The following is a 14,101-nucleotide window of genomic DNA, read 5'->3' on the forward strand; positions in this document are numbered from 1 at the left end:
GCCCAGCTCAGAGCGCAACCAATTGACGTCGGCCCTTTTTCTTGGATTTCTTGTGATCGGCCTCATTTGTTTTCTGTATCTCAAGCAAGACTGAGAGACCCCTTCCCCTCTTCTCCCCCCACCCACCCAATGATATCACTGAGAGATTAGATTCTGAGCAGATGAGGGAGGAAATCCAGAGACGCATATTTCACAATGTGTCGAAACACGTTGCTAATAAACAGGAAAATGGGCTTGCTAAATGTGCACAGCGGCTATGGATTTTTCTGTTGACGCTCATCTTGGGTGCTCTTTAAAAAGCCATTCAGAGATATGAGGGACAGCAGTGAGTCTTGTGGACACCTTGCAGAATTACGGTGGCGTTGGCTTTGGTGGCCATAGTAGAGAGCATTTCCTCAGGTTCGTTTGATATCCGAGTCTGAGAGGTCTCTTGAAAACCACAGCTCAAGTCCTGCCTTTATTAGGACCGATCAAAATGACACAGAACTCCAAGCAAGCTTTCAAGTTCTGCAGGGCTCCTCATCAGACTGGTTCTTCTAAATGTGAGTCAGAGCAGAACAAGGAGAGCTGTGCAGCCGCGGGGCCTCGTATAAATGCCCAAAGAGTCTGTAGCACATAACGGTCTGTAGATGGAGTCGGACATTCGACGGACTCGTGCCAGTTCGTGTCGTGTCGTGTCGTGAGGAGAGCTGGTCTTGTGGTAGCAAGCATGACTTGTCCCCATAGCTAAGCAGGGTCTGCCCTGGTTGCATATGAATGGGAGACTTGATGTGTGAGCACTGCAAGAGATTCCCCTTAGGGGATGGAGAAGAAGGTTTCAAGAGCAGAAGGTTCCAAGTTCCCTTCCTGGCAGCATCTCCAAGATAGGGCTGAGAGAGATTCCTGCCTGCAAGCTTGGAGAAGCCGCTGCCAGTCTGTGAAGACAATACTGTGCTAGATAGACCAATGGTCTGACTCAGTATATGGCAGCTTCCTATGTTCCTATGTGTCCAGCTCAGGGTTGGATGCCAATCTCAGGCTGGGTGGGATGAAGGAGGCAATCTCGGCCGTTCTTTCACATTAGGAAAAGAGAAATAATAATAATAATAATAATAATTCAATTTCTATACCGCCCTTCCAAAAATGGCTCAGGGCGGTTTACAAAGAGAAATAACAAACAAATAAGATGGCTCCCTGTCCCCAAAGGGCTCACATTCTAAAAAGAAACATAAGACACACACCAGCAACAGTCACTGGAAGTACTGTGCTGGGGGTGGATAGGGCCAGTTACTCTCCCCCTGCTCAATAAAGAGAATCACCACGGTAAAAGGTGCCTCTTTGCCCAGTGAGCAGGGGAGAAAACCAGGGGAGCAGGGGAGAAAACCAGGCAGTTGCTTACTTAAAGTAACTGCTAGATCGCACTCCATCTGAAGATGGCTAAAAACAGCAGGCGTTGAGGACGATCTCATCCCAGGATGGGACCATCGCTCAGTGGTGGAGCCCTTGTTGGGCAAGCGGAAGGTCCCCGGTTCAGTTCCTGGCTGCCGTGTCTCTAGGCGAGGCTGAGAGAGACTCCTGCCTGAAACCCCGTTGAGCTGCTGCCCGTCATTGAAGACCGTGCTGAACTGGATTAATCAATGGACTGACCCAGTCGAAGGAAGCTTCCTCTGTCTCTGTGTTTAGGGATGTGGCCGTAGCTTAGTGTCTGCTTTTCATGCAGAAGGCCCCGGCTTCAATCCCTGGCAGCATCGTAACTGGTTTTATGTTATGGTTAACCGCCCAGAGACGAAAGTTTGGGGCGGTGTACACATTTGATAAATAAATAAAAATAATGAATCTTGAGGTGGGACTGGGAAAGACCATTTCCCGGAACTGCTGCCAGTCAGTGTAGACAGTATTGAGCTAGATGGACCCATGGTCTGGCTCGGTATAAGGCACCTTCCTGTGTTCCCTGCCCAACTACTCTCCCCCCCTCTTTTTTTTCCTTTTTCCTTTTGCTTTCCTGAACGTCCAGCCTGATGCCGAGTTCTTCAGAACTCAAATGCCGAGTTTATGTCATTTGGTTGCTCCTAAGAAAAGCATTACTAGAATTGTAGCATTATTCATGGGTGCTGTTGTACTTTCATAATACGCGTTCCGGTCGGCCATTTCTGTATGGCCTCATAGAATCGCAGAGCTGACCGCGTCGACCTTCTCATCCAGCTTTCTGCTCCGGCCTTCCAGTTTTGACCGGCCTCTGCTCCAGGAAGGAGGAACCTTCTCCTCCTCTTTCCTGGTAATGAACTCCACTGACAAACCACTCTTACTGCTATGAAGTTTCTCCTAGTGTTCAACCGAAATCTAACCTCTTGACCTTGAAGCCTTGATTTAGATCTCTCAGGGAACACGCCTTTGCCCACTTCTCTAAGGCAGCCTTTGGGGTATTTGAAGAGGGGGGCTGTCATCTCTTCTCCAGGTTAAACCAACCCACTTCCTTCAACTCTTGAAGAGGAGAGCTGGTCTTGTGGTAGTAAGCATGACTTGTCCCCAGAGCTAAGCAGGGTCCACCCTGGTTGCATATGAATGGGAGACTAGAAGTGTGAGCACTGGAAGAGATTCCCCTCCAGGGATGGAGCCGCTCTGGGAAGAGCATCTGGGTTCCAGGTTCCCTCCCTGGCAGCATCTCCAAGGTAGGGCTGAAAGAGACTCCTGCCTGCAACCTTGGAGAAGCTGCTGCCGGTCTGTGTAGACAATACTGAGATAGATGGACCTGTCGTCTGACTCAGTATATGGCAGCTTCCTGTGTTCCTAAGGCTTCTTTTCCAGAGTCATGGGCATACTAAATGCGAGGTAATGAGATTTCCATCAGGAGCTTTTCTTTCGCTTCTCTCGTTCTTGTGACAACTTGACCCGTTTGCAGCATCTCTTTCCTTCGCCTGACAAAACGAATTCTCTGCCCTTCTTTGGTTCCCGCCGTGGAATTAGCGTGATCAGTTCCTGGCTCTGTAAGCAAGCCCTTAAGTGGCAGCTACGGAAATAGCAAGGTTGCCTCCACTTTTGAAGACTGAGTTGTAGGGAAGCGATCAGGATGTCTGGAAGGCCACAGGACGTGGTGTTTGTTGTTGTTGTGGAACCAGCTTGGACGCGGCCTTTTCCTTGGGACTGGCTCACACCCAGGCTTGGACGCTGACTTCCTTGCCTGTTTTGTAGCGGTGGCGTTAAATTATGGAAGAAAAGCTCAAAGTTTAGTCTGCAGTGCTCCGAGGGCCTTTTTGTAATCCGAAACGGACTTCTTGTGGTTTTGGAAGTAACTCACAGGAGAGGTGAACATTTTGGAGCAGCCCCATGAATGATAGTTGCAATATAGCACTTCCGAGGGATTTGCTATTACTAGTATTTATAGATGGCTTTTCAACCCGAAAAGAATCTCAAAGTGGTTTACACCGAAAAAAGAAGTAAAAATAAAATGGTTCTCTGCCCCCAAAGGGCTCAGAGTCTTTAGGGGCACAAAGGAGACATCGGCAACAGCCGCTGGAAGAATGCTGTGCTGAGGTTAAAATAGGGGGCCAGTCCTGGTGTATTAAAGCACATGGAAGCAAGCAGAAATCCAACAGTTGCAGGAGACAAATTTACTAATCCAAGAAGTATAAACCTCAACATGCTTAAGTAACTAGCATCATGCATGCATCAGGGGAATCGGTTGCATCGTCCTAGTTCCCTCACTCAAAAAGGAGAGCTGCATTTTCTCCCAACCCTCCAAATGGTGATATAGGTAGACCTCATTATCCACGGGAGTTCCTAGGGGACTGTAGATAGCTAACGAAGCAGCTTTGGAAGAAGGGATCTGGGGGAGAATTAAAGGGGAGGGTAGAAGATGGTAAGCCACCTCGTGTGGCGCGGCGGGGAAATGCTTGACAAGCAGAAGGCTGCCTGTTCGAATCCCCGCTGGTACTATGTCGGGCAGCAGCGATGTAGGAAGATGCTGAAAGACAATGGTCATCCAAAGAAAGCCACTGGGCTCTGTGGGCTCCAAGAATCGAAAACGACTTGATGGCACACTTTACCTTTACTTTACAGGGTTTCTCAACGTGTGGGTCCCCAGATGTAATTGGACTTCAACTCCCATAATTCCCAACCAAAGGCCACTGGGGCTGGGGATTATGGGAGTTGAAGTCCAATAACATCTGGGGACCCACACGTTGAGAAACCCTGCTTTAGAAGATGGTAACCTCTGGTGATAGTCTCCTAGGATAAGCACTTCATGTTAAACAAGTTGGAATTGTCAGGGCTTTGAAGAATAATAAACGACATAGCATTTATACAGCACTTCCAAGGGAGAAAAGCATTTCATGTCAATTCTTCACAACTTCGGCCCTCCTGCAGATGTTGGCCTACAACTCCCATAATCTCTGGCTCTTGGCCACTGTGGCTGGGGATTGTGGGAGTTCGGGAGTTCAACTTTGGCCCCCCAAAAAACAGCTGGGGGGCCGAAGTTGAGCAGGCCTGTTCTAAAGTGGAGAGGAGAGCTGGTCTTGTGGTAGCAAGCATGACTTGTCCCCTTAGCTAAGCAGGGTCTGCCCTGGTTGCATCTGAATGGGAGACTTGATGTGTGAGCACTGGAAGATCTTCCCCTCAGGGGATGGAGCCGCTCTGGGAAGAGCAGAAGGTTCCAAGTTCCCTCCCTGGCTTCTCCAAGGTGGGGCTGAGCGAGACTCCTGCCTGCAACCTTGGAGAAGCCGCTGCCAGTCTGTGTAGACAATACTGGGCTAGACCGACCCATGGCCTGACTCAGTATATGGCGGCTTCCCAGGTTCCTAGGTTTCGATATCCACCTGGAGCCCCAGGTCTGCAAGGAAGTGAACTGGAGTAGGGTGGACTCTCAGTTGGACTCCCAACAAGCCTTGATGTTGAGGATTCAAATTATCCAGACGGTAAAATCTCCCACCCATCAGCTGAGATTGTCTGGTTTCACAAGAGATGGGACTCGTGGTGGCCATCTGGTCCTACGAGCATGAAGCATACCTACCAGTTGACTTTTCCAAAGAGAGAGAGAGAGAGACCCTCTTCTCCTGCCTTCCCACGTTGCCATTTCACCCTTGTTTTGATAGGCGTGCTGCCTCATCACGTGGTCTGAACGCAGAGCAAGGGACTTGGCATGACACACACACACCCCCAAGTGGAATTTGACATGAGCATGCCCTAGGATTCAGGGGAGGCAGCCAGGATCTTGATTCATGAGGCATCCTCCACCACCGCTTGGTCATGGTGTAATTGGAGGGGAAACGGCTTTGGGTTTCCTGTTGAATCAGGTCCCAGTGGGAGGCATTTTCTTCATTCTTGCAGAGGTTGCATCACGGTTCCATTGTGCTCCTAACTGATGCTCCACCTTCACCTCCTCCCGCTGTTTGCTGTCTGTTTATTCCAGATGCTTACCAAGCTGATTATGCAACTTCCCCCCCCCTTTAAATGAGGAGGCTGTACAGCCCCTTTCTTAGTGGATAAGGGGTTTTTAATGGGCCTGACAAGATCAAAGCGTTCTTCATGGCAAATTGATTAATCAGCTTAATTTTCTCCAAGTGGCTCTTCTGTTTCTTCCATAATTGTTGCCATTAGAGCACAGCAGGGATGACAAAATGTGTAATCTGTGTGCAGTGTGTGTGTGTGTGTGTGTGTGAGAGTGAATCTCTATAATGCGCTTACAGACTTAATTGTTTTATGGCCTTCAGGCATCGTTTTAGAGAGATCTTTCCTTCGTGAATAAGGGATTGCTCCCAATGGCAAATGAGTAAGCAAAATGTCTTTCTAGCATTCTGATGGCTGAAGAACGGGGCCCCATCTCAGAACCTCGCATAGGCCCGTCCTTATCCAGCATAATCCCTTTCTCCTGACATTTCTGCTCTGCTCTCTACAGCCTCCATCGGCTTCTGGACTTGCAGGTAGCATCTGATTGGCCACCATTATTATTTTTATTTATTTATTTATTTATTTATTTATTTATTTTTTACATTTATCTCCCGCTCTTCCTCCAAGGAGCCCAGAGCAGTGTACTACATACTTAAGTTTCTCTTTCACAACAGCCCTGTGAAGTAGGCTAGGCTGAGAGAGAAGTGACTCTCCCAGAGTCACCCAGCTAGTTTTCATGGCTGAATGGGGATTTGAACTCGGGTCTCCCCGGTCCTAGTCCAGCACTCTAACCACTACACCACGCTGGCTCACCATGGATCTCCTCTGGCAGAACTGCTCACACAGCCTTCGTTATTATTACGAATATTTGCATACGATGCTATTTAAACACAGTCTACCAGATGTTATGGGCGGGATTTGGTACTTTTAATTATCGGGCCCTTTCCAAGGATCGGGGATAACTAAAGAAGAATTAAAGATATCTTCGTAGTATTTGTGCTGGCCCAAGTAGTGTGGTTTTCTGCAGTGGGTGTGTTGTAATTTTATTGATGCTCAAGGTGTCGAGATGGCCGGATAGCGACGGAGACGGGTGGGAGGGAACAAAAGGGCGGCGACCGGCGGCAGGCTGGCGGGTGAAGAGGGAGAGAGACAAGCTGGCTAGCCAGCAAGAAAACGGTGGCGGCGGCAGGCATGAGTGCAGGGGGAGTAGCAGTTGGCGGGCGGGTGGGGGAAGCACGGGGCGGCGGCGGTGGGGGCAGGCAGTGGGGAAGAAGATGGTGATGGCGGGGAGGGGGAGACGGCGGTAGAGGCGAACGAGAGGCGCCGATGCTCTGCGCCCGGTTCAGCTAGTAAAGAATGATTTGTTGCAGTGAACGTGGCAAGGGAGGAGGAATACCAGAGCGGGCAGAATCTTCTGGCTGCTTGTTTTGGGAGCAGGGGTGCCCTTGCCTGGCAGTCTCGTAGGACGTTGGAGTGGGAAGGGTCTCTAGAGGTCATCTAGTCCAGCCCCCTGTTTAGTGCAGGGATCCGCTGCGGCGTCCCCGACAGGTGGCTTTCCAGCCTTTGCTTGGAAATCTGCAGCGGAGAAGAGCCGGCCATGGCATGAGGCGGGTCTGCTCCACTGCCACGCAGCTCTTACAATTAGGAAATTCCTCCTAATGTTTAGCTTGCTTTTTTTTCATCATGATGATGTGATGTGGTCAGTGAAAAGGAGCACAATTTTTTCCATGGAAGATGTGCTGCGATTTAAAAATGTATGCTGCTATAATTTTCTACTAAAATATTGGAAATTTTTGATCATTTACATTTTTAAAAACACATCGTTTCATAACAAGTGTTATAACTAGTGTGTGTGGGGTGTGTGTGTGGATTTCAGCAACCTCCCATTTCCCCAGAAAGCCCTCTGTGTTGCCAAAAATATGTCCCTAACGGCTACATGACTCTCAGGGACACGGTTTGGTAGCACTGGGTGCTTTTGGGAGAAGGGGAGATCATCAAAATTTGCCCCTCCCCCTGCTGCACCAGCAGTGGAGCTGAGTTAGTTGATCTTTTCAGAAGCACCAATTCTTCTCCTGTTGTTGTTTCGTTATTCAGGATTTCAGTCAATACCGTATTTTATGGACTATAAGACTCACTTTTTTCCTCGAAAAATATCCGCCAAAATTCAGGAGCGTCTTATATGTTTTAACAGTTTAATATGTTAAAACTCTGAAAAACTGGATTAAAATTAAGGTGCGTCTTATAGTCCATAGCGTCTTATAGTCCGTAAAATACGGTATATTATGTCTCTCCCGTGTGACAAAATATTTCCATTCAAATAATTTTGGCTATTGGAAAAGCTGTTAATTTTACTTGTAGTATCAATATCTTAACATAATGTCCTGTTTAAAAAATCTTATTAAATATAGATCAACTATATTTAGTAGATTCATAATCACTACTTTTTCCAGTAGCCAATAGTATTAGATTGCAATTGATCTTGAGCAATTGGACATTTTCCAGGAAAGTTTCTGTTCCAAAATGTCCCAGAAAACTGATATTGCCGACTGTGATGAAGGAGAGGGCCAATAATCCCCTTGAAGGACAGAATTATGGACATAGGCTGGTGTTCATTCTTTTTTATTCAGTGGTCTTAAAATATTTAATTGGTTCTAGTAAAGAATGTACTTTAAAGAACCTGAAAAGTCATACATAGACTGGGGGTGGAAGGAAGGAGAAAAGACAATACAGTTGTCTCTGAAAATGAACTTGTTCCTCCCTTTATTCCAGAAGCCCTTCAGAGGCCCGTGGTGTCAGAATTTGAGCCCCAAGGCCTGAGCGAAGCCGCTCGCTGGAACTCCAAGGAAAACCTCCTCTCTGGTCCTGGCGAAAATGATCCCAACCTCTTCGTCGCTCTGTACGATTTTGTAGCCAGTGGGGACAACACTCTCAGCATCACTAAAGGTGAGAAGCCCGTGCAGGATCTGTCTCTGAAATGTGAACAAGACCAAGAGTGCTAGGTAGACGTACGGGATATGGAGAGGAGATGACGGTTTCATTGATGATTGATTGGAAATTACGGTTTCATTGATGATTGATTGAATTGCTTGACTCGTTCATAAATAATCCCATTCATCAGCCCATTGCTTTCATGTAAAAAATGAAAACCAGGGAATTAAAACTCAACTGATGAATAAAAGCCTAACCAGCCTCAGTGTTCGGCCATCAGCAAAGGCGAGAGTAACAGAGATCATGGCCGCCGTGAGAACCAAAAGCTCCCTTCAAAGCAAGGGCTTTTTGAGAAGCTGGGAGGGAGCTGGCCAGACAGGCTTCCCAAGAAAGGCAGTTCTCAAGGCAGGGTGAATCGACGGAAGTACTCTAGACCTAACTGGAGAAACTGCTCACACAGTAGCGCCAGGATGTGACACAGGTCTACATCCAGGAAAAAGAAGACTTTTTGAGGTTCAGCAGCACAGAACACGCCATGCTGCTGCATCAGGTCCTGGACAAACACAAAAAAGAGATATTAAATAAATAAGGTTTCTGCCTTCTGTGTAAACTTGATTGATTGATTGGTTAAGTGCCATCAAGTCAGTGTCACCTCTCAGCGGCCACATAGATAGATTCTCTCCAGGATGATCGGTCTTCCACTTGGCCTTTAAGGTCTCTTGGTGGTGCATTCATGGTTGTCATAATCGAGTCCATCCACCTGGCTGCTCGTCATCCTCTTCTTCTCTTTCCTTCAACTTTTCCCAGGATTATGGACCCAGCAAGGGAGCTGGGTCTTCACATAATGTGTCCAAAGTATGATAGTTTGAGCCTGGCCATTTGTGCCTCGAGTGAAAATACTGGGTTGATTTGTTCTATGATCCATTTGTTTGTTTTCCCGGCTGTCCATACTAGATGCTTAATTTCTTGAAGTTCTTCTCCGAGTGAAGCCTATAACTTTTGCGTGCTGTGCATGGCTAGAAGCAATTTTTATAGCTCATCGATCTTTATTGCTGAAGCCATAAACCCCCACAATTTGAAATTAAAAGAAAGAATGAGATGTCACTAGAACCAATAATAAGAATATACAACTCTTATGGCTTCTACAAACATCCAGTTAAAACAACAACAACAAATTGTCCTTTGGCTTGCACCCCTCCCAGAGAGAGAACCCTCCTAATCTGCGGCAGCAAATGCAACCAGGAGTCTTGTGGTGCCGTAAAGACTCACTGATTTGTGGCAGAGAGTGTTTGGGCCCACCGAAGCTTCTGCCATGACCCATCTGTTTGACTTTGAGGTGCTTTGTTTTTAATGTGGCTAGTGAGCTGGATAAACCAGGAAGAGGAGTGGAAGGCATGCAAGAGTCTAGGGAAGTAAGGCTCAGAGGTGCACAACTAGGCCCCTCCAGATGTTGTTCAATTACAACTCCCATAGCCCCTGACTATTGGCCACTGTAGCTGGGGATGATGGGAGTTGTAGTCCATCAACAGCTGGAGGACCCAAGTTGTGCACCCCTGGCCTCGACTTGTGCTTACCCTCCTCTCCTCTTCCTGGTTCATACCAGGTACAAAAGCTTAAGAGAAAGAGAATCGCCCCTTTTGAAAGGTACCTCTTTGCCCAATTTGCAGGGGTCCGTTTGGGTGCACATCCCTAGCTCAGCTCTGCTGCACGCAAGTAAATCCCCTCTGGAAATGGTAGAGGCCTTTTCCAGTGGGAGAAGAGCAGAGAGTTGGCCATTTGCACGTGGATCCTTCACAATACACCGTCACCAGGCCACATGCAGAACAGGACAGAGGGAGCTACAGTTTTCTGCACGTGAACTGTAGCCGTTGAACAGCACTTGGTGAACATTTCTGTTTTCTAATGCTTCTAAATGTTGTTGCTGTCGGGCTCTTCCATAGTTGGAATGTTTTTAATTGGCGCTAATATTGCCCATTGCCTTGAGTGTTGCTTCTACATGTAGACGTGAACCTTGGGTCTGCTTTCTCCCCCGCTTCAATGGAAAGGCGAGAAGCTTCGTGTCTTGGGCTACAACCACAACGGAGAATGGTGCGAAGCCCAAACCAAGAACGGGCAGGGCTGGGTCCCGAGCAACTACATCACCCCCGTGAACAGCCTGGAGAAGCACTCTTGGTACCACGGCCCCGTGTCACGGAACGCCGCCGAGTACCTGCTCAGCAGCGGGATCAACGGCAGCTTCTTGGTGCGAGAGAGTGAGAGCAGCCCCGGGCAGAGGTCCATCTCACTGAGATACGAGGGGAGGGTTTACCACTACCGGATCAACACTGCTTCTGACGGCAAGGTGAGCCTCAAAGTAGCCTGGAACTGCAGCCTTACCCAAGTGTGCGTGATCCTCCTGCTCATCAGTGAAAGGTTTTCCATTTGGCCTTCACATGCAGGGTGGGTTGGGGAAAGGGACTCCTCTGGAAGTTTTTCCTTCTAGTCAGTGGCCGACATGATGTGCAGCAGCCATCACATGCAGGGTGGGTTGTTGGACTCCTCTGGAAGTTTTTCTTTCTAGTCAGTGGCCGACATGATGTGCAGCAGCCATCACATGCAGGGTGGGTTGTTGGACTCCACTGGAAGTTTTTCCTTCTAGTCAGTGGCCGACATGATGTGCAGCAGCCTTCACATGCAGGGTGGGTTGTTGGACTCCTCTGGAAGTTTTTCCTTCTAGTCAGTGGCCGACATGATGTGCAGCAGCCATCACATGCAGGGTCGGTTGTTGGACTCCTCTGGAAGTTTTTCCTTCTAGTCAGTGGCCAACATGATGTGCAGCAGCAGCATTGTCCATCAGCCAGCACAGCTGCACATACGAATACATAGGAACATAGGAAGCTGCCATATACTGAGTCAGACCATTGGTCTTTCTCGCTTAGTATTGTCTTCACAGACTGGCAGCGGCTTCTCCAAAGTTGCAGGCAGGAATCTCTCTCAGCCCTACTTTGGAGATGCTGCCAGGGAGGGAACTCGGGACCGAGATGCTCTTCCCAGAGCAGCTCCATCCCCTAAGGGGAATATCTTACAGTGCAAACACTTCTAGTCTCCCTTTCATATGCAACCAGGGCAGACCCTGCTTAGCTTAAGGGGACAAGTCATGCTTGCTACCACAAAACCAGACGATGGCTGTTTATATACCGCTTTTCAGCCCAAGTTCCCATCGCGGTTTGCATACAGTAATTAATTAATTAAATGGCTGCTGTCCCCAAAAGGGCTCACAGGCTAAAAAAGCGACATAAGAAAGACATCAGCAGCAGCCACGGGAGGGACGCTGTGCTGGGGCCGGAGAGGGCCAGTTGTTCCCCCCCTGCTAAATAAAGAGAATCGCCACTTTTAAAAGGCGCCTTTTTGCTGAGTTTGCAGCCGTTGCATAAGCAGACGTAAAACTGGGCAACAACAGTTCTACAGCGCTACCTCCATGGATGGAAGTGGCGCTGTGCAGCAGCGGGTGTGCAGTTTTAAGCAGTTGTGCAACTGCCCATTTGTGCAGCATCACATGCGCAGCAGCACTGGCTGAGGGGCACCCGTTCTGTTGTGTTGCGCATAATGTCAGCCACAGTGAAGTTTGGTTCATTGTACAACTTAAAATATACTCTTCCTAGTTTGCTGAAACAATTTCATTATATATTTCATCGTTCAGTTTAATATCAATATAATCATATAATGCCATTCATTATAAAAAGATAATGAAAAATATTTAAATATGCCTTTTGTTGTTTGATGAAATGTGCCACTGGTTTTAATTGCATGGAGCTGACTATAGGAACATAGGAACATAGAAAACTGCCATATACTGAGTCAGACAATTGGTCTATCTAGCTCAGTATTGTCTTCACAGACTGGCAGCGGCTTCTCCAAGGCTGCAGGCAGGAGTCTCTCTCAGTCCGATCTTGGAGAAGCCAGGGAGGGAACTTGGAACCTTCTGCTCTTCCCAGAGTGGCTTCATCCACCCCTGAGGGGAATATCTTGCAGTGCTCACACATCAAATCTCCCATTTAGATGCAACCAGGGCAGACCCTGCTTAGCTATGGGGACAAGTCATGCTTGCTACCACAAGACCAGCTCTCCTCCCTATCTTGAAGGTGGTGGTGCTTTAAGTACCACCAGAATCGGTGCTTTAAGCTCCCTATTCGCCACCTCTGCCTTTCTCTCTTTTAAAAAAGAAAGCAGATCTCTGCAAGGTAATGCGGCGTCTAAAGGCAGGATCATACAGGTGAAACACGTCTTCCTGAATTGGCCTAATCTGATGCTTCTGAATGTGCATCCTCACGTGGGTGCTGATTTTTATTTTTTAAAAATAAAAGTTGTAAAAATACACCTCCTTTTAAAACTTCATACAAGGCCTGCAGTAGAACACATTACATCTGGGCATCTTCCAGGTTAGCATACAGCCCCCGTCTGTAGGAGAACGGTGTGGGCATCACACTGTCCAGCTTGAGAGTTGGAAGCACGTGAAGATGTTGGGTCAGATCCTCCACTAATGTCACTAGAACAGCTGCCCGGCACATTAGCTGCAAGATATCCCACCGCCTGGGCCTCGGCGTGTCTTCCAAGGACTCTGTGCTAGGGGACACTCGTGCATCGCTAAGGTAATCGCTTTAGATTTGCACTAAGCAGGTTAATGGTGTCTGTTTCCCTGGCGTTGTTTTAATTGACACATGGACCAGGGGAATTTGTTAAAAAGCAGGCAGCCGTTTGCTGATCCTGAGAAATCTATCCGACTGGCTTAACCCCGCACAGAGCCTCGGTGTGCGAGCACTTGATAGCTCTCCCGGCCCGCCTGCCGCAGCCCCTAATATATTGTTCAGTCTCAAAAGTGTTCCTATTAGGAAGAGGCGAAGGGTGCGTGTCGGGACTCTCCCCTGCAAAAGATCTGGCTGTCAGGACCCCCCACCAGCCCCAGCAGCAGGATTGAGCCTTCTCTCCCCCCTCCCCCTCCTCCACCCCAGGGATGGACTGCCTGCCAGGACTCCTCCTACCCCAAAAGCATCTCCTTCTCTTCCTCCTCCCTCCCCAGGTGGGCAATAGCCTGGCCGTGAGGGCTGGGGATTTAATGTTGGGGGAGGTGGCAGGAGAGCAGCGGTGGGGGAGACAGAAAGAACGGAAGGAGACCGCCTGGTTGCCCGCCCGCCCCCTCCGAGCCACGTCGGAGCCCCTCCTGGGCCGAGGGCCTGCCACTGCCACCCCAACCACCCCCAGCAGGGAAGCAGGCAGGTGTCCTGGGCCTGTTTCTCCAGCCTGCTGCTTCGCCTCTGCCCGACACGGAGCTCGAAGCGGGAGGGCGGGCGGGCAGGCAGCCTCCTTCCGTTTTTTCGGCCTCCCCCACCGCTGGTCTCTTGCCACCTCCTCCTGCTCCCCCTTCTTCCGTGTGAGGCAGCCTGAGGAGAAGCCCGCCTGCCACCGCCACAGCCTGGCCTGATTATCGGACCCCCACCCCGGTCCAGTCTCTTCCCACTTCCCCTGACATTAAATCCCCACCGGCCGGTCCCCCTCCTGCTCCTACCCCGCTCCGGTCGATTCGTCCCCCTGCCCCGGCAAGCCAGGACCGCCTCCCTCGACATTAAACCCCGCCCCCAGCCATCCTACCCCCTTCTCCTTCCAGCTCCGACTTTTGTCCGAACACCAGAGGCACAAAAGACCAGCTGCTGATTGACAAAATGATTTTAGAAAATTGCAAGAGAAGAAAAACCAATCTAAGTGTTGCATGGATTGACTACAAGAAAGCCTTCGATTCATTGCCTCACACATGCATACTAAAATGTTTAGAAACAAC

The 14,101-nt window shown here is 49.0% G+C and overlaps 1 protein-coding gene across 2 annotated transcripts in view; it reads left to right on the forward strand.

Annotated features, from left to right (window-relative positions):
* The window catches only part of ABL1 (ABL proto-oncogene 1, non-receptor tyrosine kinase), a 119,393-nt gene that overhangs the window by 63,972 nt on the left and 41,320 nt on the right, over positions 1-14,101 (forward strand). For both annotated transcript variants that reach the window (XM_053282551.1, XM_053282552.1), the window contains exons 2-3: positions 8,131-8,304; positions 10,335-10,630. In XM_053282551.1, coding sequence (XP_053138526.1) covers positions 8,131-8,304; positions 10,335-10,630 — 470 coding nt within the window. The remainder of the gene's footprint in view (positions 1-8,130; positions 8,305-10,334; positions 10,631-14,101) is intronic.

Source organism: Hemicordylus capensis, chromosome 17 (genome assembly GCF_027244095.1).
Source record: "Hemicordylus capensis ecotype Gifberg chromosome 17, rHemCap1.1.pri, whole genome shotgun sequence".
NCBI classification, from domain to species: Eukaryota; Metazoa; Chordata; class Lepidosauria; order Squamata; family Cordylidae; genus Hemicordylus; species Hemicordylus capensis.